Source organism: Lissotriton vulgaris, chromosome 12, assembly GCF_964263255.1.
Source record: "Lissotriton vulgaris chromosome 12, aLisVul1.2, whole genome shotgun sequence".
NCBI lineage: Eukaryota > Metazoa > Chordata > Amphibia > Caudata > Salamandridae > Lissotriton > Lissotriton vulgaris.
Genome location: NC_141700.1, coordinates 519575470 through 519599202, shown reverse-complemented (window position 1 = coordinate 519599202; position 23733 = coordinate 519575470). Strand labels below are relative to the sequence as shown.

Genomic DNA, 23733 nt, shown 5'->3' with positions numbered 1-23733 from the left:
GACTTCTCCGCTTGGATATTAAAAGAGCAGTGAGCTTTTATTTGGACAGGACAAAGGACTTGCGATTGGATGACCAGCTCTTTGTGGGCTACGTTGGACGCATAAAGGGCAAGGCTGTGCACAAGCGCACTCTATCCAGATTGATCATCTTGTGCTTCAAGAGCTGCTACGCCCTGGCTGGTAAGGAGCCTCCTGAAGATATTAAAGCTCATTCTACCAGAGCCAAGTCATCATCTTCTGCTTTGGCCAGAGTTGTACCTGTATTGGACATTTGTAAGGCAGCGACTTGGGCCTCCCTCCACACTTTCGCAAAGCATTATTGCTTGGACTACGAAATGAGGATGGAGGGCCATTTTGCCCGCTCTGTCCTACAGGACTTTTTGGTATAGAAGGGTGGACACCCTCCTGCGGGTGTGGGACTGCTGTGGGTATCTATTCATAAGGTGAGGAATTCACAGGCAGATGTATCCATCAGAAGAAAAAGTTACTTATCTTCGGTAACGCTTTTTCTGGTGGATACAGTATCTACCTGTGGATTCCTCACTGACCCACCCTCCTCCCCGTTGTCCACCCTTGTATACCTTAAAAGTGGCATTGTTTAACATGTTTGTTTTGCTTTTGTTTTTTTATTTTGCATTTGTGTGGTTTATAGGAAATGCTTTTAGGGCTTTCTGTTTGATTTTACACTATGTGTATTTGTTTGAATATTGTGTACTGTAAATACTTTGAATCTATTGTCGGTCCACTCGTTCGCCTCCGAGGTACAGAAAAAATGGGTGGAACTGATGTCATCACGTCGACGAGCCTCTCTTATGGCTCCGGTGATGTCATGTGGAGTCGCGAGCGGAGCCGTAGCATCGTGATGTCCTTGTCGGCGTAGAGAGTTAGGGAAAAACATAAGGTGAAGAATACACAGGCAGATACTGTATCCACCAGAAAAAGCGTTACCGAAGGCAAGTAACTTGTTCGTCACTCCACTCCACCCCTAAAAAGCAAAATCAAGACGCTAATCTGTTCTATAAGCCAGTCTGCCTATTATACTCCTACAATCCTTGCCACTAATGTTTGTCTGTGCTAAGCTGGTGAACCCTCACTACTACACCCTGTATTTACATAGGTATCCTCCTTCACTGCACCAATTTGTTCTCAAAGGGATCTGGTAAACTCAAGCGTACATTCATCAGTTATATTAGTTTGCAGTGCCTTGAAAAGACAAGTGTGCTTCAATTGTGCTTTAAACATTCCTGCCTCCGTCTTTCGCTGATGATTTCTATTGTAATTGTATATTTCTCTTCTCTCTCCTTTCTAGCATTTGTGATCAATGAAATTGCTTCCATTTTTGAGGAGCATCGGATTTGTCACAATATGCACCTGTTTCATTGTGTACAGACCTCAGAGGTTGGTGGTGTGTATGTGGAGGACGAGAACCGGTTTATTTTCAACAATGTCCTGGTGGGACGGCAGGCGACTGCACGCTTCAAAATTATTAATGTGGGCAAAGTACATTGTGATGTAGTCTTATCAGTCAAGCCAGTCTCTGCAAAGGTAAGAAGGGTCTCGTGTAAGGTTGAAGGAAGCACTATTTGGAAGGGGAAGATGGAATGTTGTGCTGAACTGATGGTACTTTGGTCAGAATGTATTCATTATAGTAACTCTTGGCCTCATGTTCAAAGCTTCCAAACCAAATAATACATTGTAATTTGCTGCTAATAACAATTCACAATTTGCGATTTCCTATTTATGGGTCAGTAAAGGTGGAGACCATTTGCAAACCGGCTTCTACCGAATGTATTGGTTGGTTGCGAACCGACCTACGTACTAATATGTTGGTTAAACTATACAGAATCATAGTGGGTTGCAATTTGGCATACATCATCAATATTCATGAGGCATGTTGCAAATTGCAAGCAACTACAATTGGCCTCAGTCACAGGGATGGTGGCCTGCTGTGGTCTGCATGCCATGTCTGTGATTGCTTTTAAAGAAATCAATATTAAAAAAAAAGTAGCCTTGTTTTTCTTTAAAGGAAAATGTGATTCGTTTAAAAAAACAAAAATTAAGGTATATCAACTTTTTATAGGAGTAGACAGTAGTTGACAAGTTTTTGTCAACTTTCACAAAGTACAGCTGGACCTTGGGGACCTCTTCTGGTTTGCAAATGGATTAACTCCTTATTTGAGTTGTTGGTAAAACGTTAACATTTTGTAACCAGATTTTGGTTTCAAAATATTAAAACATACTATAAAGAGTCTGTATTTGGAAGCAGTGGTGGCTGGTAGAGAACGGTGGCGGGGGAAGGTGATGGGGATAAGTAAAATAAGAAAGAAAAAAGAAAAGAAAACCTACTTTTGGTCACCGTTGCCAGCCACCGCCTCTCCTTTGATGCAGGAATCAGGAAGCACCCTGGCACCCCTGATCAAACACAACGCTGCCTTACAGCAGCATTGTGATTGGTCTGAACACTGTGGTTCGGTGCTCCAACAAGCTCAGTAAGGGCATGTTCTCCACCCAGGCAGTGTAGTACATCCTGTGGAGGACATGCAAAGTGCGCATGACGGTTTGGCTGGCCTGAGACGGCTGGCCAAACCGCCATGTGCACCTAAGATGCAGCCACCCCTCCTCCTCCCTCGGCGTCTTAGGAGCCCGACCCTACCCTAATATAAACTGGCTGCAGTGCAACTTCAGTACTAAATGTAAAATGATAATAACGTTTCGTTATTATCATTTTATATTTTCCTTTGCACTGCTTTAAAGCAGTGGGGTGGTGCTCCTCCACCTTAGTCGAGGAGCTGCCACTGTTTGGAAGGGACGCCCTCAGCATGCCCATTCTAGATAGCGATTCCCTAGGGTTTCCTAAACCCATTTATTGATTCAGAAGCTTTTTTCAGAATCATTAAATGGGTTTAGTACATTTAAAAAGCGGTATAGCGGTTACAAACCCTCTTATTTACCGAATCAGAGGGTTAGCTAACGCTAATACCCTTTGTACATGAGACTTATATCCTTTCAATTAAGTACATAAAATGTTTGTGTAGTGTCCGAAGTGTCTCTTTTGTTTAAAACAATGTGTGGTAGTTTTAATGAAAGCAGACCCAGTGGAAAAAGTTGCAAAAATATTTTGAGCCAGTGTCACTGAACATCACTCTTTATGCGTTGAGGTGCCATGAATGTGGATGGAATGGGCTAATTTCCATTTTGCATCTAAGTTTCAATGATCATGTTAATGCCCTTATTGTCTGTTGCAGAGCACTTCCCGTATCAATGAGATCTTTGAAGTTGAACCCACACGTGTCTCCATCAACAATCATAGTCACATCTTTGCCACAGTGACATTCTCTCCACAGACCATGCAGACCTACCAGTGTGTGTTTGAGGCAGCCTTGGAAGGACTGGGCGGGTAAGAGACAGACAAGCTCCATAATTCCTTTTAAGAGCATTTGTGTTCTGTGTTGAGGATCAAGCATGTCCATTCTTCCCTTCATTGTTACTAGGCTCCTTATGCGGTCAAATTTTCATTCTCTATTGCTGTTCTTTTTGTATTGGTCTTACTCTATGGGCTCTTCCACTTCAGTGTATTTGTTGGTATATCCTTTCTGTTTTGCATGGATATTGCATGATATTGTATCCATTGAGTCAAGCTAATCCCTAAGCACAAGGTTGTGTAGTTAATTATAACAGATAAATACATTAGTTAATTGGGTTAGATGTGCAACATGGTGGTAAAAGTAGTAATAATATAACCTTGATGAACTAGTGGTAGGCGATGTTGGGTGTAATATTATTGTAGGCCAATACTGACCTCAACACCGTGTCAAATTTGTTACTTGCGTATTTTTGGCAAAAGTATCCTCTTCCTAACTGCTCCAGATCTTACTGCATTGCTCAGTTTGCATCAGCCAGCACTTATTCTTCATTCTGTATGTCAAGGTCTTCTGAATAGACCTCATCGCTATAAAGCATCATCTTTTTTTTATCCATGTCTCTTGTAGGTCCTAAATAACGGAATATTCACCTGTCTCCACCTCTTTTGTGCTTAAAGAAATCTTAGGAATCATTTCATTAGTCTTGCATTTCCTCACGAATGGTGTCTTCTAGCGGATTTGTTCTTGGAGTATGCTGCTGCACTTGTTTCACAATATTCTTGACATATCCTTGTTTTTTTCATTGGTATGACTTTTGTAAATAGCACGTTAGATAACATTTCTCAATAAATTGAATGAATAAAATAAAACCTCATCCTGTAAAATTCAATTACTTTATAACCAACATTGTTCATTATGTTTTATGTTGAGCCTCCCAGACAGCCCATGCTGTCTGGTTGCAAATGATCTATTGTGGGCTTATCAGGGGCTTACAGTTCACCCATTGCTTTTCATTGTTTGGCCTTTTTTGTCAGTCTTATTTTCTTGCTTCTTATTCAGTGGCTTTCCTTGTCTGTGTGTCTATCTTATGGTTGTTCTTTCCTAGGAGCAAAGCCTCTTTAGCATTTCTCTGTTTGGCTGAATTCTATTATTCTGTTGCTTATTTTTAGGAAACTACTTTTTTCTTTTTGCTTAAGCACTCCATGACATTGGATGCTCTCTTCCTTGTGTGCGTACCACCAAACACCCATCCGCTCGCCTTAATCCTGTCTCCTTTGTGTTTAAAGCTCTCTCTCTCTCATGTACTTCTTACCCCGCCAAGCTCGCTCCCTCCCCTGCTCTGTGCTTTCTTGTGTGCTTCTCCCCACCTACATGTTGCTCTCCCTTGTGTGCTCCTTTTTCCCTCCACCTGCTCCTCCATTATCCCCCCATTCCTGCGGAATATTTGTTTGTACATTTTTATTTATTAATTTATTTATTTTTGGGGGAGTACCAGGCAGCAAGTTACTGCCAGCCCTCAGTGTTTTTATTTTTTACTTATCCGTCTCAGAACTGTCCATAATAAAAGAATTGCACCTGTGTCATTTTTAGGCACACATGCAGAATGATGCCCAAGCATACCCACATCATCACACATGCACATGCCTACACAATAACACAGATGCTGCAGCCACATCATTGGACATTTTTTATGTTCTTTTTATTACTATCCTGTTCAGAATCTCCAAAGGCAAGAAATATTGCCTTTGCTAGTGCTTGTTTAATGTAATTGCATTCAATGTATGAAAATGTGGGACATTCGGATTAGTACCCTGGTTCCTGCATTTGGAAATACTTTTTAAACAGGCCCTCCCCACCCACCTCCAAAAGGGGCTTCTAATCTGCACTTGATGAAGGGACTATCATAGAAGATTGCAAATTGTTTGATCTCAAGAGAAACTTCTGTGTGTTTGTACACACTGCCCTTACAAACTTTTAAAGTGTGGGAGAAACGTCTTTTTGCTTTCATCTTGTTCTGTTTCGTAGTTTTTTCTGGTCAGCCCTAATGTACAAGTTCTATTTACAGTTGTATTTATCCAGTATTGGGGTATCATTCATAGATTCACATGCCTGAAAAATTCCCTGTTGTCGAAGTGGGAGTCCCACGGTACATATAACAAATCAGTAAATAGTAAATTCCATAGGCTATCATGGAGTTAACCATGCATTCAATAGCCTCTCAGCCTCCTTTTACAAAAAGGACCAAACTCAAAGCACAACCAATCAGCAGCCAGCACCCTCTAGAACCTTCCCAAGAGAGGCTGAATCCCTCAGATTTTCCAGCACAAGTGTAGTTAGTACTGTAATGCAAAGGAGACTCTCCGGGGAGAAGGGTGGGTTGCATGTGAATCTATGAAAGATACCAATACTGGATAACTGCAGTTACAGGTAAGTAACTTATTTCTTATCCTGTATTGTGGTATCGTTCATAAATTCACATGCCCGAATCAGAATAGTAAGCAGTTCCTTATATATATATACATATATAAATATATATGTATATAAATCTATATATACATCCTTCTAGCAAGCACGTAAGTGGACGGTGGGTAGTGCTAAAATAATCCTCAATGCAATACTAATATTAAAAGTAATGGCTTGAATATTAAACAATGTTATAATGCATAGATGACTGCCCTGGTGGAGTGCACTTTTACAGTAATTGATAATGGTTTGCCAGCCTTGTTGTGACAAAATTGAATTGGGCTCGCTATCCATCTGGCAATAGTTGCCTTAGAAACTGCAACGCCCTGGCGGCTTTGTCCATAAGCTACGAATAACTGATCTGACTTGCGTAAAGGTTTAGTCCTTTGCAAGTAGAATTTAAGACATCTCTTTTTGTCTAGAGTGTGGAGCGTTCTTTCAGCAGGCATCGAACGGTTAGGGAAGAAAGGTCTCAGGATGACAGGTTCATTCAAATGGAACTGAGAGGGAACCTTAGGGATGAATTTAGTGTTCGTTCTAAGAATGACCACTTCATCAGTGAAGCGCAAGAAAGGATGGGATTTGGTGCTTTTTGTAAAAGGAGGCTGATAGGCTATTGAATGCATGGTTACCTCCATTATTGCCTATGGAATTTACTATTTACTACTTTGTTATATGTACCGTGGGACTCCCACTTCGGCAACGGGGAATGATTCAGGCATTTGACTCTATGAAAGAAACCAATACTGGATAACTGCAGTTACAGGTTAGTAACTTATTTCTTTTTATAGGTTTGGCAGATGGGGTTGGGGCACAAGTAGCCATTAGGCATTTAGATTATGCTTAAGGTTGCGGAAAAGGTATAGATTTTGGGAAAAAAGTTTTAAGGTGCTGTTGATGTAAATGTGTCAACAATGTGAGGGTGTCTATGGTGGTAAAGGACATTTAAAGTAAATTGTGACAAAGTAGTGGCATGTTGATGATGTACTAATTGTAGATGAGGTGACACACATTATTTTATGTCCAACAGTTTGCTGTCGAAGACACGGAACTTAACATTTGAAATTTCGGGGGAAGGGAACCTTCCTCGTGTCAGTGTGATGCGTCCTATTCTGCGAAACAAGCAGGGGAACCCTTTGCTGCTCTTCAACAGACTTCTGCTAAGCAGTTCCCAGAAGCTCCCTCTTGTCCTGATGAATGAGGGAATCATCCCTGCCCAGGTAATTCTGCACAGATTGAGAAACAGCACATCTTTAAATATGAGCTATGGTGTCTTTTCCTTTTAAAGGTGGTTGAGATGTTATTATCAAACCATACATGCCAGTATAATTGGTGCAAAACATTTAGTGACAGATCAGTCATACATACACTATATTAGTATTTCTCCTGGGATGCGCCCAACTATCAGCTAACATAGGATATTGCTATAGGTAGACCAACCTGTCCAAAATATCCACACCAAAGCTCATACATCACAGGAATGCTTGCCCTGTAGTAAGCACAGAATTATTTTCTCTTATCCAGCTATGGTTCGTTAATAGATTCTTGAGTTCTAAATAGCCACCCTATTCGGGCTGGGAGTCTGTGATACAAAAATATCTAGCAGTTTTAGAAATATCTCTAAAACTGCAATTTATACTACAGTCCAGCCACATAATTCTGGGCTGTTTCTACCCCCTCTCCCTGAGGCGGCATCATATTCTTTCACTGTTCACGGAACAAGGGAGCTCTCAGGTGAGCTCTATTCATTTTTCAGAAACATACTATTAAAATCGAGGGTAAACTCACATTTTCGCAAGGTTTACTATCTACAGCATCTAATGAGCTGCATTTTGATGATACCTAACTTTCTGAGAATCAGTTGTTCCAAGAATTTAGCCCTGTTCTATTAGAAGTAATTTTCAGAGTCAAAAAGGAAAGCAAAAGATTTATTTTGATGCCCTATATGTGGAATGCATTGATCTCTTCATTCAGAGCATCATATATTTTAAGGGTTTCCTAACATAACTTTGAATTTAAAATAACCCTGTTATTTTTCCTGCATGAATGGTCCTATTTTGACTCCAGAGAAGCAGGAGCAAAAGGTGTGTATTCTCCATCCTCAGTAAGTGCTGAGAGAGCCAAAAATAATGATAGAAGCCTCCTCAGGTATCCCACCCACTAAAAGAATCAAAACTGTGAGGTCCTGTCCTCTGATGCATCAGAGGTTGAACAGGAACAAGTCCTCTGCTGCACACAAAATGCACAGAACTTCAGGTTCATCTTCTGGCCCAAGATGTTTTGACCTTTGGGGGACCCCTTTTGCCCCTGGCAAGCCTTTGATGAAGGGTACCAATTATTGGCATCTGTTAATGCTGGCTCGACTCCAAGCCTCCAATAATCTCCCTTCAAAGTTGAAATTGGGCCCAGAGCCGACTCCAAAACCAACCCCAAAACAGGCACCAAAAAAGATCTTGAGATAAAAGTTCAGACATTCTCACAGTACCATTAAACTCCTTTCGGGTGCCTGATGTCAGGCAGCGCAAGATATATATGCAGCCTCCACGGTGAAGATTCTTGCATGACCATCCCCACAGGAGGACCGACGCACTCCCCATCCAGCTTTAGGGTGGAAGAGAAAGCTCAACTTTGAGCAGAAAAATTTCAGAGGAATTACTATATTACTGAATCCCAAAAATGTGGACATGGGGACTAGTCCACTGCCACCGTTCCCGCCTCCTATTCTCCACCAACCACCATCAACACAAACATACACACACACCATCACCACCTCCTCAGTCTCCTGAGCAATCTCTTCACTCTTTCAACACTAACTCAAATGAAGACAGTCCTTGTGACATGCAGGACTCGTGTTTAGAGCCTCTGTCACATGGGGATGAGGATGACCCCTGGGAAGGCTACAATAGGGACCTGAAGATGGTTCAGATTTAGAGCCCTTTACTGTTCGGACCTCCCCCCCCACCCTGCTGCCAAACTTCCCACCGAAGAAATCACAACATACCACACTGTTATTCTGAGAGTGGCTAATAATCCTTAAATTAAGCTGTATACAGTGAAGGAGAAGAACCAGTTTCTTATGGAGTCACTCTCAAAAACAAAGAAGTCTGTACATTACTTAACACTGCCTAAATGCATGACCAAATGCAGAAATTGATGCTTTATTGACCCAGTTTCATCAATCCTAGGGTGGTGAAGTAATATAAACCTGCCCCAGATGACACAATAGGGGTCAGGTACAGACAGATTCTCCGGCCTTGCATACTGCCAGGAAAACAGCCCGTGCACAAGCAACTGAAGAAAGAATAAGAAGATAAGTTCTACAGGCAAACATGTTGATGTGGGGGCAACTATCCTGTTGCAGAGCTGCTAACTCCGTCAGACTGCTATCATGTTGTGACTGATAGGACTGGAAAGAAATGGAGCAGTTGGTGAAACATCTGCCAGAGGTGTAAAGGAAAAAGAGACAAGACCTGCTTCAGAAGGAAAGATAATTTCCAGTGCCAATATCCACTGCTTACTGGGTGCCACTAACACTGCCTCCCTAGAAGTAAACACTTCCATTCTACACCGCTACCACACATGGCTTAGAGTGTCTGATTTCAAACCCAGTGATCGACAACATTTGATGGAGGCCATCTTTTTGACCCACAAGTAGACAGTGCCTAATAAAATTTGACCTGAAATAGGTATAGCTAAAGCAATGAGTGCCCTCATGTTTGAAATTCCAAAGGCTGCCTTTCACAAGCAACTAACACAGGGAACGTCAAAGCCTCTATCTCACTTCAAAGAATGGGTACCAGCAACATTAGCCATTCCACGAGGGGCATACTTCCAAAGCCTATGGAAGTAGAGGTAAAAGTGGCTCTGGAATAGGCAACTCTGACAGCAAACAGTGACTTGCCAACCATCCTCCCAATCACATAATAACACCTGTCAGGTGGAAAAAAAGTTGTGGCATACAGGGTGGCTCTTGGTGACCCCGACGTTTTATCTTCGCATCCTTTGCCAGAGAGCTTGGTTGTGCAGGCTGCCTGCTTCCAAAAATCTGCAGGTGCTTTTACTCAGGTGCCTGGGGACAAGGAATCAAAAAATCCGGACCAAGCTGCAAAGAAAGTCTTTTCATCGGCGAGTATGGCTCTCAAGTCAACAAATGCTACATGTCTCTTGGGGCGTTATATCAATGCTTTGATGGATTCTGTCAAACAGCTGGCTCCTAAGATTCCGGAGAAAGATAGAAAAAACTTTAATGAGGTGCTGGTTGACACTCAGGCTGTTGCTCGGCAGGTCATTCAGAGTGGGTTAGACACTGCTGACTCGGTGGCGAGAGTAATGGGATCTTCAGTTGCCACCAGAAGGGCGGCTTGGATGAAGTCCTCCGAATTCTCAACAGATGTCCAGGCTGCCTTAATGGATCTACCCTTTGATGGTTTGGGAAAAAGGCTGATGCTGCTTTGGAGAGATTCAAGGACAGCAGAGCTATGGCCAGATCCTTGGGTTTGCAATCCAGGGGAACTGTAGGCAAAAGGTATAGTGGATTCGGAAGGTCCTCCTTTCGAGCCTACAAGCAGTCGCAACAGCAGCAGCAACAGTAGCAAAATCCGCTGTACAAATCTTATAGGGCCAGACAAAGGGCTCGTCCTCGAGGTCATCAAGCTTCCTCCTCCTCCTCCTCTTCTTCCTCTTCCCACTCCCCTCCAACATCAGCAAAGCAGCCCTAGATCCACCATTCCAGATCATGCAGGTTCTGTGGGGGGTCGGCTTCCTATTTTCTGCAAGATTGGGAATTGGTCACATCGGATCTTTGCGTTCTCAATCTCGTGGAGAATGGGTATGCTCTTCCTTTTCGGGAATTCCCTCCGGATTATCCTCCTTGTCAAGGTTTTTGCTCGGAAGACCACCTGCTTCTCCTGCAGGAGGAAATCCTGGTGTTACTGAGAAAAGGCGCGATAGAGGTGGTTCCAGAGCAGGAAAGGGGTAAGGGATGCTACTCCCGGTATATCCTGATACCCAAGAAGGATGGCAGACTTCGTCCAATCTTGGACCTCAGGATCTTGAACTTCTATCTGAAACAGGAGAGGTTCAAGATGCTCACCCTTGCGCAGGTTCCTCAGGTGCTGCTGGAAGAGGACTGGATGGTGTTGATCGACTTGCAGGATGCTTATTTCCACATCCCCATCCTGAAGTCACACAGGAAGTATCTCCATTTCACGGTGGGTTCGCAACATTACCAGTTTGTGGTCCTTCCATTTGGTCTTACTACTGCGCCTCGAGTCTTCACCAAGGTGATGGCGGTGATGGCGGCTCATCTCAGAAGGTCGGGGATTCCAGTATTCCCTTATCTGGACGATTGGCTGATCAAAGCAGAATCTCCAGAGAAGGTGCTCCATCATCTGCAATGCACAACTCAATTGTTGTACAGGTTGGGCTTTCCGATAAATGTGCCCAAATCTCACCTGGTGCCCTCCCAGCGCAACCTGTTCATAGGTGCTGTACTGGATACAACTGTGTGTCGCGCATTCCCTCCTCCTCAAAGGGTTCGCGACATACAGGAAATTATTCCTTTATTTTACAATGGAGCGGTCGTTCCAGTCCTGAAGGTCCTTCGTCTGCTCGTTCTGATGGCTTCCTGCATTCTGTTGGTCAACCATGGACGGTGGCACATGAGGGCACTCCAGTGGTGCCTCCGCAGGCAGTGGTATCAACACAATGGAGATCTCAGGGAGTCTGTGAGGATCTCCATAGAAGCTGCGGTGGATCTGACTTGGTGGGCATGGAAGGCAATCTGTCTCAAGGAAAGCCCTTTCAACTGCCTCCATCGGTGTCCACAGTGATAACGGATGCATCCACTCTAGGGTGGGGTGCTCATTTGGGGGATTTGGAGGTCAAGGGTCTTTGGACTCCAGAGGAAAGGTTGCTTCACATCAACCTTCTGGAATTGCGGGCGATACGTTTGGTGCTCAAGGCCTTCCTCCCTTCCTTTCGCGGTCAGTCGGTTCAGGTCCTGACGGACAACACGACTGCGATGTGGTATGTCAACAAGCAGGGAGGAGTGGGGTCGCAGTGTCTTTGCAGAGAGGCTCTGCATCTCTGGTCCTGGGTTCAGGACCATCGGATTTGTTTGGTGGCAAATCATCTGGCCGGGGTTCTGAACGTGCGTGCAGACAGTCTCATTCAGCAGTTCTCAGCCGATCACGAGTGGAGGCTTCATCCGGAGGTGGTTCGTCACGTCTTTCAGACCTGTTTGCCACTCACGAGAATGCTCACTGCCCCTCATTCTGCAGTCTCCAGTATCCGATGCAGGGAGCTTTGGGAAAGCGTTTCTGTTGAGTTTGGATTTAAAACTCCTTTACGCGTTTCCTCCCATACCTTTGATTCCTCGGGTTCCGAGGAAGATTCGCCAAGACCGGGCCCAAGTCATATTGATCGCCCCGGATTGGCCAAGAAGGGTGTGGTAAACAGATCTTCTCCACCTCTCCTCGTGCCCGCCGCTCCGTCTCCCTCTCTGGGCAGACCTCCTCTCTCAGATGGAGGGGTAGGTTCTACACCTCCAACTCCAGACCTTACACCTTCATGCCTGGAGTTTGAACGGGGCAACCTGAATTAATTTTCTCTCCCACATGATGTGGTGGATGTCATCTTATCAGCCAGGCGTCATTCCACCAAGTCTATCTATTCTTATAGGTGGTCCAAATTTGTCTCTTGGTGTGGGGAGAAATCCATTGACCCTTTGAAGGCTCTATAGTCTGACATTCTTCAGTTTACGCTTTCTTTGGCTCAGCAAGGGTTTGCTGTAGCTACAGTGAAAGGTTATCTTTCGGCCTTGTCGGCGTTTCTCTGTCTGCCGGATCAGCCGTCTTTATTTAAATCTCCTATTGTTTTAAGGTTTCTAAAGGGCCTTACAAATACATTTCCTCCTACTCCTTTATTGTGCCTCAATGGGACTTGAACCTTGTGCTTACTTTCTTAATGGGTTCACCTTTTGAACCTTTGCACAAGTGTATCTTGAGACTGTTGTCTTTTAAAACAGTCTTCCTTGTTGCAATTGCCTCGGCAAGGAGGGTAAGTGAGCTTCAAGCTCTAAGTTCAAGGCCCCCATTCTTGACCATTCTTGCTGAACGAATGGTACTCAGGACCAGTGCTGCTTTTCTGCCTAAGGTGGTAACTCCCTTCCATCTGGGACAGTCTATGACCCTCCCTACCTTCTATCCTCCCCCTCACCCTTCCAAGGAGGAGGAGAGACTTCACCGCTTGGACCTGAAGAGGGCGGTGAGCTTCTACCTGGACAGAACCAGAGAGTTCAGAGTGAATGACCAGCTCTTTGTTGGTTTTGTTGGAGCCAGAAGAGGCAAGGCGGTGCACAAGCGCACACTGTCAAGATGGATTGTCTTGTGTATCAAGATATTCTACTCTCTGGCGGGTAAGGAACCTCCTGAAGGTTTAAGAGCTCATTCTACTAGAGCAAGGTCTGCTACATCTGTTTTGTCTAGGGGTGTGCCTGTAGAGGACATTTGTAGGGCGGCAACTTGGGCCTCCCTCCACACTTTTGCGAAGCATTACTGCTTGGATTCCGAAGTGAGGAGAGACGGCCACTTTGCGCATTCTGTCCTCCAGGATTTTCTGGTATAGGAGAGTGGACACCCTCCTCCGGGAGTGGGGACTGCTGTGGGACTCTATTCACAAGGTGAGGAATCCACTGGCAGATGTATTCATCAGAAGAACAAGGTACTTACCTTCGGTAATGCTTTTTTATGGTGGATACAGTATCTGCCTGTGGATTCCTCACTGACCCCCCCACCTCCCCGTTGTTCACTCTTCTATACCTGATTTACTGTAATGTTAATATTTTATTGTCAAAGGAAATGTGTTAATGTTTTTACTTTCCTGCATTGACTACACACTGCGTGTGTTGTTTTGAATATTTGGTACTGTGTACATTGTGTGTATATCTACTGTTGTTGATCCGTCCGTGTGCCTCGAAGGCACGGAAAAAAGGGCGGAACTGATGTCATCACGCCGACGTGGGCATATTATGGTGTCGGTGACGGCAGCGGAGCCGCGCGCGATGCTGTGCTTCTGTGACGTCGTCCACGTCGGCGCAAAGCTACAAAAAGAATTTCCGAATGTTGCTGACGCAGGGGGGATATTCACAAGGTGAGGAATCCACAGGCAGATACTGTATCCACCAGAAAAAACGTTACCGAATGTAAGTAACTTGTTCTTCTTCCTCAGTAGAAGGGAATAACCATAGACATGTGGGTACTCTTCCTAATGTAGCATAATATGTTCTTAGAGTTCGACACCACCCAACATTCCACCTCAACAGCATGCAATGAGCCACAAACATCTGTGCCTCTTGCAAGAGGATGTTCAGGTACTTCTTACCAAATGACTCTGTACACCCTCACACCAGCGTGGACAAACATTGTACTCACTGTACTTTCTCATCACCAAGAAAGATGGTACCTTGCATCTCATCCTCGACCTCAGGCCAATAAACTGTTAAATCATGTGCAAGCACTTCAGAATACCCAGCATGTCATCCTCCTGCTCTTCACAGGAGACCAACTGAGTACCTTCAACCTCAGGACGCCTACTTCCACAGCGTCCTGCATCCCACTCATCAACGCTGCTTGCTCTGATTGTAAGTGGACAGGACAACAGTGCCAAATCTACATTCTGCCATTCAGGGTCACAACAGCACCAAGTATGTTCACCTAATGTCTAATAGTAGTGGCTTAACATGTCTTCTCATATTTTGAAGACTGACTAATAAAGAGCAGCAGTTGACAACAGTTTCTAGCACACAGTAGGCAGCAGTGTTGTTGTTACACAGACAAGGGTTCAACAGTAGTGCAAAAAAGTTACATATGCAACCACAGCAGATACAACCTTTTTCAAGATCTGTACTAAACGTCTTCAAAGGAAATGCCTACTCAAACCACAAGACTGTAATGGCATTCCAAAGGCTGACACCTCTTTTTCAGACACCACATCACCCTGCGGTATGAACAGTTATGAAGTTGTTGGGGATGATAGCTTCATATATACAGATTGTGACATACACATGGTTACACATGCACACCCTACTAGAGTGTCTAGTAAGATGGAACAATAATTTGTTACTGGTCAGGTCTTTTTTTGGCCACAGTCTCAGGTACCGATTACCACAAAAACCTCACTCATGGGGTGCGGAGTACAATTCTATTCTAACACCATTATTGGCCTTAGGGGGACTCAAACTGCCTACCTCAGGAAGTCACTAGTCCGGCCATCCCCAGCGGCAGGGACAAAGGGTGCATGCCACCACTCCTAGCAAGGGTGTGCAGTACCATTTAACCTTATGACTGTTCGGGGTACCTGAACATGAGAACAACAAGAATGTCTAATCAGTTCCCTGACACTGTCAGCTATTCAGTTGGTGTACAGAGAATTTCATATGCTCATTCAAGGGAAAACAGTTCCAATACAAAGGAATAACATTACCACCATGTGCTACATGCAGATGAAGACAGAATCTTACTCTCGTCAGCAGTCAACATCAGCCCAAAAGATTTGACACTCTGCCATTAGAATATACAATCAACACCTGGGGAGCATGTTCCAGAAGTAGACAAAGGATTTGTGGACCTACCAATCAGGATGCATCAATAAGTTTACGAGTGGGAGATACATCCACAAAAGATCTGTTTCCCACCGAAGAAAATGCAAAATGTCTAAATTTCACCTCCAGCTACCCACACCCACAGCCCATGGTCAATGTGCTATGGATGAACTGGTCAGGGATATCTGCTTATGTCTTTCCTCCACTGCCTCAGTTTCCATAGGTTGTGAGAAAAATGAAGCAAACATCCATGGCCCTCATTCTGGTGGTGGCAACTTGGGCAAGGCAACCATGGTATTTAATGCTGCTTGTAATGTCAGTCAATCCATGCAAAAAAACTACTGATCAGACCAGACCTCCTGATTCAGTATTAAAGTAATCTCAGATATCTAGACTTCAGGCAAATGATCCTAGAGGTTTGGCACCTGATGCCTTAGAGTTAGAGTACTACAGTCTTCCTGACGAGTACAAGAAAAATCTGGCACGAGGCACACAAGCCCACAACACAAACTTGTTATGCTGCAAAATGGACAACTTTGTACATTACTAAATAGGAAGAAAGATAAATGCACTTAAAGCGTTAGTGCAAAATATTATTTGCTACTCAGTGCACCTTCAAAAGTCAGGGTTAGCATACGCTTCCATTTGCTTACACTGGGCTGCAGTGGCAGCATACAAGCAAAGCAGAGAACACGTTTCCCAGTTTAAAATACCTGTTGAGAAGGCCTTCTTGGAGGGTCTCAGTAGAATATTTACTCCAAGAATTCATTCAGCCCCTTCATAGAATCTTAACATAGTCTTAACAAGGCTTATAGAGCCCCCATTCAAGCCACTACATGTGTTCGAAATGCAATTTCTGTTACATAAGCTGGCCGTCCTTGTTGCTGTCACCTCTCTAAGGAAAGTCGGTGAGCTGCAGGAACTAACACTGTAGGAGCTATTTATTCAGGACCTCAGAGCTAGAATTGTCTTAAGGACAAATCGCAGATTTCCTCCAAAGGTGGGTTTACCTTTCCATGTAAACCAGTGATTTGACTGGCCCATATCTTTTTCACACCAGGAGTGTGGCAAAAAAGCCATTATACTCACTGCAGTGAATGCCAAAAAAGCGCTCATGGGCTACATTGATTGAAAAAGTCCCCCTTTAAAACAAAGCAGCTCTTTGGTTTTATTTTTTTTATTTTTTTGCAGCACATCATGTAGGGGACACCATTTCTAAAGGTGGTAAAGATAGATGAATTGTTAAGTGTATGTAGACATCCTATGCTAAAGCAAAGCGAACACTGCTTATAGTGCCTATAACACATTCCTCTTGAAAGGGGTCTACTTTGGCCTAATTGGGAAACATCTCCATAGCAGACATTTATAGAGCTGCTACATGGCCAATGCCACACACATTCACTCAGTACTATATCTGATAGAGACATCTAGCTGCAGATTCCTTAACTTAGAATATCCTCTAGGCGCCAGACTGGATCCGGAGATTTTTCAGCAGTACCTCTCCGCCCCAGGGGACGGCATTGCATGGCTCCGCCCTGAAGTCGTCTACAAATATGACATCAATGGAGCCATATAAGTCCATCCTGGCACTCTGATGTCAGTTTTCTTCTTTTCCACGTCTGCGACGTGTATCCAGGAGAGGCAGTTCCTCTGGCCTCTTTTAGTTTTTGGGCCGTACTGATGCCTTTTCTCATCCGGGAACAGTGAGCCATGCGTTCAGGCTTCAAATCGTGTGAGACCTGTACGTGGCAGATGTCGGCAACCGATTTGCACGCGATCTGTATGTGGGGCTTGAGTGAGCACCATGACTCCTAGGAGTGTGATGCCTGTCGGAAGCTGAAGCCGAAGTCCCTGCGGAAACGTAGGATGAAATTGTTGACCGCCCGGATGTCCCGTTCGGAGTCCAAGCATCACTGTTCTCCCTCTCGAGCTGGGGCTCCTGTACGGGGCAGATCTGATAGTCGTTCCAGAGGACGTCACTCACCTTCCTCAGGTAAGCACAAGAAGAAGTCACGGCAGCCGTCGGCCTCACATGGTCGTGACATAGGTGCCCGCTGCTCCCGGTCTTTACCGGACATGGCCCCACAACAGTCTACCTTCGCCTACCACCTATTTCCTGGTGTTTGGGTACTATGACCGAGATGAAAGCCTATTACCAGGCTTTGCAGGCCATCTTTGGGTTGACCCCTCTCCCTGACGCGCCTTCGGGCCCCACATAGGTGGTAGGGACTGAGGTTGGGAGCTTGCCGGTGGGTTCACCCTCGGCGCCAATCGAGTACCCTGACTCCGGTCTCGGAGTCGCTGCGACGTTGAGAGTCATCACGGTGGGGGTTCCCATTCACACATCGGGCCACAGTACACATACAGCATCCGGGCACCGCCCAGTGGTGCTCCCAGCGATGATGTTTGATGCGGCCGCAGCAGGAGACATGTCCCCGAGTCGACGCCGTTCCACTCTGCAGTCTCCTATCGCGGTGGATGTTGGGTCGACGCTTGCCCAACGCCAGTCATCGGAGTCCCCTTCGGCATTTGTCCACATCATTGCGGCGCCGTATCGACGTCGCTCAACGCCAGAGACGGCCTTTCCTCCTCCTTTGCTAATGGTGGGTGAGGCCCCTTGGGATTCTTCCCCCACCCCCCCCCCCCCCCCCCCGGTGTTGCCTACGCGTTTCATGGAACATGTTGATGTGGAGCATCTGCAGGCCCTTGGGCATCCTCGGGGTACAGAGCCTTTGGCTTTTGGTGGATATTAGCCTGCAACCGTCCCCTAATTATGATCTGCTGTTGCCACCTAGAATGGCCACAGAGGCTAGTGCAGCATTTACTCGAGTTGTTCACAAAGCTGCTGACATTTTACAGTTCCAGCCTCCTTCTGTCTCTCTACCTTCCAATCCCTTATTGGATCTGCTCCACCAGGGAAATGCAGATGAGGAGCCCTTGCTGCCGTTTGGCTCATCGTTGTACAACATACTTCTGGGGACCTGGGTGAGGGCCTCATCAGGGGGACCCTGTGAAACGTGCTATCGCATATCATCATCGCCCGGCTCCAGATGACCCTGTCTCTCTGTCCTTACACCCTAGGGCTCAAGGGCTTGTTGTCCAGGCAGCCTCAGCTTCACTGCCGTTGTCCTCTCCTCCGCTACTCCCACCTACTAGGGAGTCTCGCTGGTTGTAGGCATGTGGTAGACAACTGTTTGCGTCCACGAGTTCAGGCCTTAGGTCCTTGAACACATCCTGCGAGTTTGCACAGGCTACTTTCGCACTCTGGTTGAGTGGCTCCTTCCCTCTCTTCTGCAAGGCCCTCTGGCTGACCTGACTCGGGTACTCCAAGAGGGTCGAGAGCTGGCACAATTTTCGATTCGATTAGCCATGGACACCACCGACTCGTTGGGTCGGGCTATGGCCGGGTCAGTTGCTCTGCCTCGCCATGCTTGGCTGCATGATGGCAGTTATCCTGAAAATGTTTAGGAACGTCTCTGAGATTTGCCCTTTGATGGGGCCCATCTTTTTAACTGTCATGCAAACTCAGCGGTCCAGCGTCTCATGTCTAGCTTCCTGTAAATGACATTGTTTCAAGGCCATTGTTGCGGTCTTGTTTGCATTGGTTGCAGTATTGTCACTGCTTTTCCCTGGTTTCCGTCTCTTGGTTCCCGCTATTTCCCAGACGAACGGCACAGCTATACAGCTGTTTTTTCCATTATTTCAATCCCCTCTGCCTAAGAGCTACTCTCAAGAGGTGTTCCCTTGCTTTTATAGAGATGTGAAATACCCAATGTGGGGTATTCATTGGTTATTGTATAGCCATTCTACCATACCACGGAAAGTGTTCTTCCTGGGTGGTGTGTTTAATGTTCCTGGAATGGTTCTTCCTGGATGGTGTAGGTCCTTCCTGAGGATCCTGCGAGGTCCTCCTAGGATTGTTATCTTATTTCCCTCTGGGGAATTTCCAATAGTTCATGCTGTGGGCTTCGCGCGATATGGTTTTCGCTTCTTCGCGGTCTCCCTACTGTTGTGGGGCTTCTCCTCTGGTACGACCCCCACGGGTGACATAGTTCTCTTTGGAGCTTACATGGTTGTCTTTTACGGTTAGTCCGTAGTTCTCTCCTGCCTCTGAGGATGCATACTTCTCCAGAGTATTGTTGGGTTTACGCCACAACAGGCTCGTCCTGGCATGTATACCTCTTCGTTTTATTTATTTTTTACCTTTGTCTCTCTCTCTCTCAAGCGTTTTGCTGTGTTTCTGCCCTCTGTTGCCTTTTGTTAGCTGTCTCAGCCATCAGCCAGTGGCTCTTGTGAGCATGTTTTTTGTTCCACTTCTGGAACAGTTTATATCCTCTTTCAGTTCTGGCACAGTATATGGGTACACACTAGGCACGTTCACAGGCACTGCGTGCTTACTGGTCCATCTTGCCCCACAGCTTTGGTTGCGTTCTAATCTTTGTGGTATTGTCTGCTCTTCAATCTCTGGTGTTGGGAAGCCCTTATGTCCTTGGTCTTCCCTCTGCTCTTTGCCACACAGGGGCCTCAAATAACTCTGCTCCTGGTCTCTGCCAAAGTTCCTTGGAAGTCTCTCTGTTCGAGATGCTCATGGTGAACTATACAGTGCCTGTATATGGATATATATACATGTTTCTGAATATATATGTATGTAATTTACTGTGTTTTGACATATGTTATGTCCTGCTATGGTTCACATTGGTATTGTGTGGGCTGCTGTATTTGTATTGGGCATGCCCTTCGAATTTCCCTTGTCTTTAAAAAAACATTAAAAAACAAACAAACACTATATGCAGTGAACAAGGCGGTTCTCCGCCAAAACGCGTCTGGGTCCTTGATGGAATAAAAACTTTCCATGCCAAATACTCACGGAGTCGGTGCCTGTTTGTGTATGCTGTCAGGATGGAAACACACACACATATATATATATATATATATATATATATATATATATTTCCATCCTGACAGCATACACAAACGATAAAGACCTGCTTCTACCACGAAAATCCATGGTGTCCGTTTCCCGTCTTTCAGCGAGTCCGGTTGGAGCGCAGGAGAGTGGGCGGCAGAGAACAAGTGTTATAGATATATATATATATATATATATATATATATATATATATATATATATATATATATACATATATACACACACAAAAGTCCTTCCCAAATTGAAAAGGCGGAGACCAGCACGGGGACAGGTAGGAAGCCTTTATTTAAACAAAATTCCACCAAGGCGAATGCATTTCGGCGTCTTAAGCCTTCGTCAGCGCCGTGGAAATAATGGGAAGAAGGAAGTAAGTCTGCACCTTTAGATGTCCTGCCGCAGCTGGATTGGCTGCCGTTGCTCCTTCCCCTTAAAAGGGCTCCACCACAGGTAGTTTGTACTGTCGGTACTCGAACTACAGGGCCCAGAGTGCAAAGTTTTACCTCAGTGTCCCGTGGCGTGGATGATACCAGGATATTCCATTAAACAGGGTGGTGCGCTCTCATTGTCCAGTTTTTACCATCATGGCAAAGAAAGAGCCTCCTTCCATCCCCACCGCACAACCACATTGCCCAGATGTCAAATCAAATTCAAAAGCTTTATTTCGACAGCTTGTCATAAAAGCATTGAACACCCTATCTATACAACAATAAATACTAAGCTAAAAATGCATTCAAGTAGTAAAAATCACATTAAACTGATTAGGCTGTCGCTTCATATTAAGCAATTAAAAAAGGCACATAATTAAAAAACTTTTTATATCCATACATCCTAATTCATTGATCTGGGAAACATGAAAATCACACTACATTTTCTAAGTCACTGCTTGCTAAAGTGCGAGTGCGTATAATCCATGCCCACCCTAAGAATTTTGCTACTGCAATTGCTAAGTGGGGGGAACAGTCAGATTCCAATATTCTGAGCGCCACAAGACACCTACGTGTCCCCAAATTCTGACACGCTGGTTTAATCCACCTTTTTCTTGGGCGAGCATAGAGGGGGCAGACAAACAAAAAGTGCGGAACATCTTCTACTGGGACTTTACAATGGTGGCATTTGTTGGACTTATTCGGTGACCACTTTTGAGTGAAGACATTAAGAGGCAAAGTACCAATTCTAAATTGTAGATATAATTTCCTGTCCATAACTTTTGTAATAAAGTCCCAATATGCTTCACAAGACGGGGTCGATTTAATCTCTAGAAATCGGCATGTTAGCTTAGAATTTGAATTGGAACACAAAATAGATTCCCAAATCATATCCCAATACATTTTTTTAAGGGTCTCCTTGAGAGGAAAGGCAGTTATATCTGTGTTGGTCCAGAGGTGATCAAGATGAAGCTTTGCCAACAGCCTCCGAATTTCTTTGCACCATTCAATAGTGTGAAATCGGTCACACTTGATAATGTCCATAAGTGCAGAAGCATAGTGGCCTAGCTCAGGCGTCGTCATAATCCGCCTCCAGAATAGTAATGGGCGCAGCCGAGCCAGGTCCTCAATCTTTTTCCTTCTCAATTCAAACATTAAAGGAACGATTGGAGTGCTCTGTGGGGCACCAACCAGGCGTCGTAGGAACTTATTCTCAGCCAAGGTCAATTCCTTCAGGTTAGCAAAGCCCCACAATTCTGAGCCATATAAGCAAGCACTTAACACCTTCATACTATAAATCTCTAGGGCTGGAGATATAGGTTTAGTTAATGAGGTTTTGTGTTTGAGTGCTACAGCACCTGCTAATTGATGGAACTTCAAAACTGCAGTGTCTATATGGGTCTTCCATTTCATGTTGCCCTGCATGGAAATGCCTAAATATGTAAAAGCGTCAACCTGCTCCAGAGCAATCCCATTATAGGTAATTACGCCCTTGAATGCTTTAGATGGATTCAATCACATAAACTTTGTCTTGGACGTATTTAGCTCTAAGCCCCGATCCTGACAGAATTCCCCAAAAGCGTTTATTGCCTTTTGAAGGCCACTAGGGGTTCGCGAAACCAGCAGCGTATCATCAGCAAACATAAGTACTGGGACACGAACCCCGTCTAATATTGGGGCATCTGTAGGGGATTTCATTAAGTAGTCTACTATGCCATTTATGTATATTGAAAACAAGGTAGGGGCCAGGACACATCCCTGTCTAACCCCACGCTCTACAGGGAATGGATCAGTTACTTCGCCCTGGGCCCCCCATCTAATCCTGGCATAGTTATGTTCGTGCATACGAACTAACAGTGTAAGTAATTCGGGACTAATTCCTACTTCTGCAAGGACACTCCACAATTTTTGCTGTGGAACTAAGTCAAATGCTGACTTCAGGTCAACACACACAGCATACAACGGGCCATCACACAAGGTCACATTTCTCCAGTATAAAGCTAGGAAGTAAAAGACCTGATCAATGGAGCTTGTTAGTGGGCGAAACCCTGCCTGAAAGGGAGATAAGATTTCCTTCTCGGTTATCCAGGCTTGTAGTTTGTTTTGCACTAAACGCCCCATCAGCTTTTGTGCAGAATCAATGAGACTGATCGGTCTGTAATTACTCGGTAGTGCCTTGTCCCCTTTTTTAAAAACGGGAATAATTTCCGCTCCCTTACAGGACTTTGGGATTGGGGCACCCTGGGCGAGTGAGTTGGCTAGCCACATGAAGTATTGGCACCATGAGTCCCGGTCACTTAAAAATACATCGGCTGGGATTCCGTCCATACCTGGCGCTCTACCACCAGTCACCCCATCTAGTGCAATGTTCACATCACCTAGGGTGAACAATTCCCCTTTGAAAAAAACCATGGGGGGCGATTCACACTGGCAGAGATCTTGTTTACATGCATACTGTGGCTTAAAAAAATCTACCCATGAATCCTTTGCAACATAGTTTTGGGGGCGCTCTGCTACCCCCCCTCTATCCCATTTAACAATTGCCCAGAATTCTTTTTGGTTCTTGGACGCACATGCAAACTTTAAGTCAAGCCAATGGTTTTCGTCCCATTTCCTTTTTGTTTTAATTTGGGCCTTTCTATAAACATCCCTGGCTATCCTCACCCCTACTGGATTTCTATTCCTAAGTTCCAAGATGAGTTTCTGACGGGCACTTCTGCAGGATTGGTCATACCACCCCTGTCTGGGAGGTGGCTTAGCCGCCTTACTTTTGCTTACTGATTTTAAAAAGAACCCTTGCAGTTTGGAAAAGAACTCATTATGAGCTACTTCCATGAATTTAATAAAGTTATGTTTGGTGGAATGTTGTTTTATGGTGGCTACCTCAGTGACTACTAGTTGCTTAAGGTCTTCTAAAGTCTCTTGCCTTTCTACCAATTTGGCCCACCTTACGTG

At 44.9% G+C, this 23733-nt stretch overlaps 1 protein-coding gene across 1 annotated transcript in view; it reads left to right on the top strand.

The window, feature by feature from the left end:
* HYDIN (HYDIN axonemal central pair apparatus protein) overlaps positions 1 to 23733 on the top strand; it is a 2950008-nt gene that overhangs the window by 2074038 nt on the left and 852237 nt on the right. Inside the window, exons 60-62 of the mRNA XM_086945295.1 lie at positions 1310 to 1545; positions 3246 to 3397; positions 6856 to 7045. Coding sequence (XP_086801421.1) covers positions 1310 to 1545; positions 3246 to 3397; positions 6856 to 7045 — 578 coding nt within the window. The remainder of the gene's footprint in view (positions 1 to 1309; positions 1546 to 3245; positions 3398 to 6855; positions 7046 to 23733) is intronic.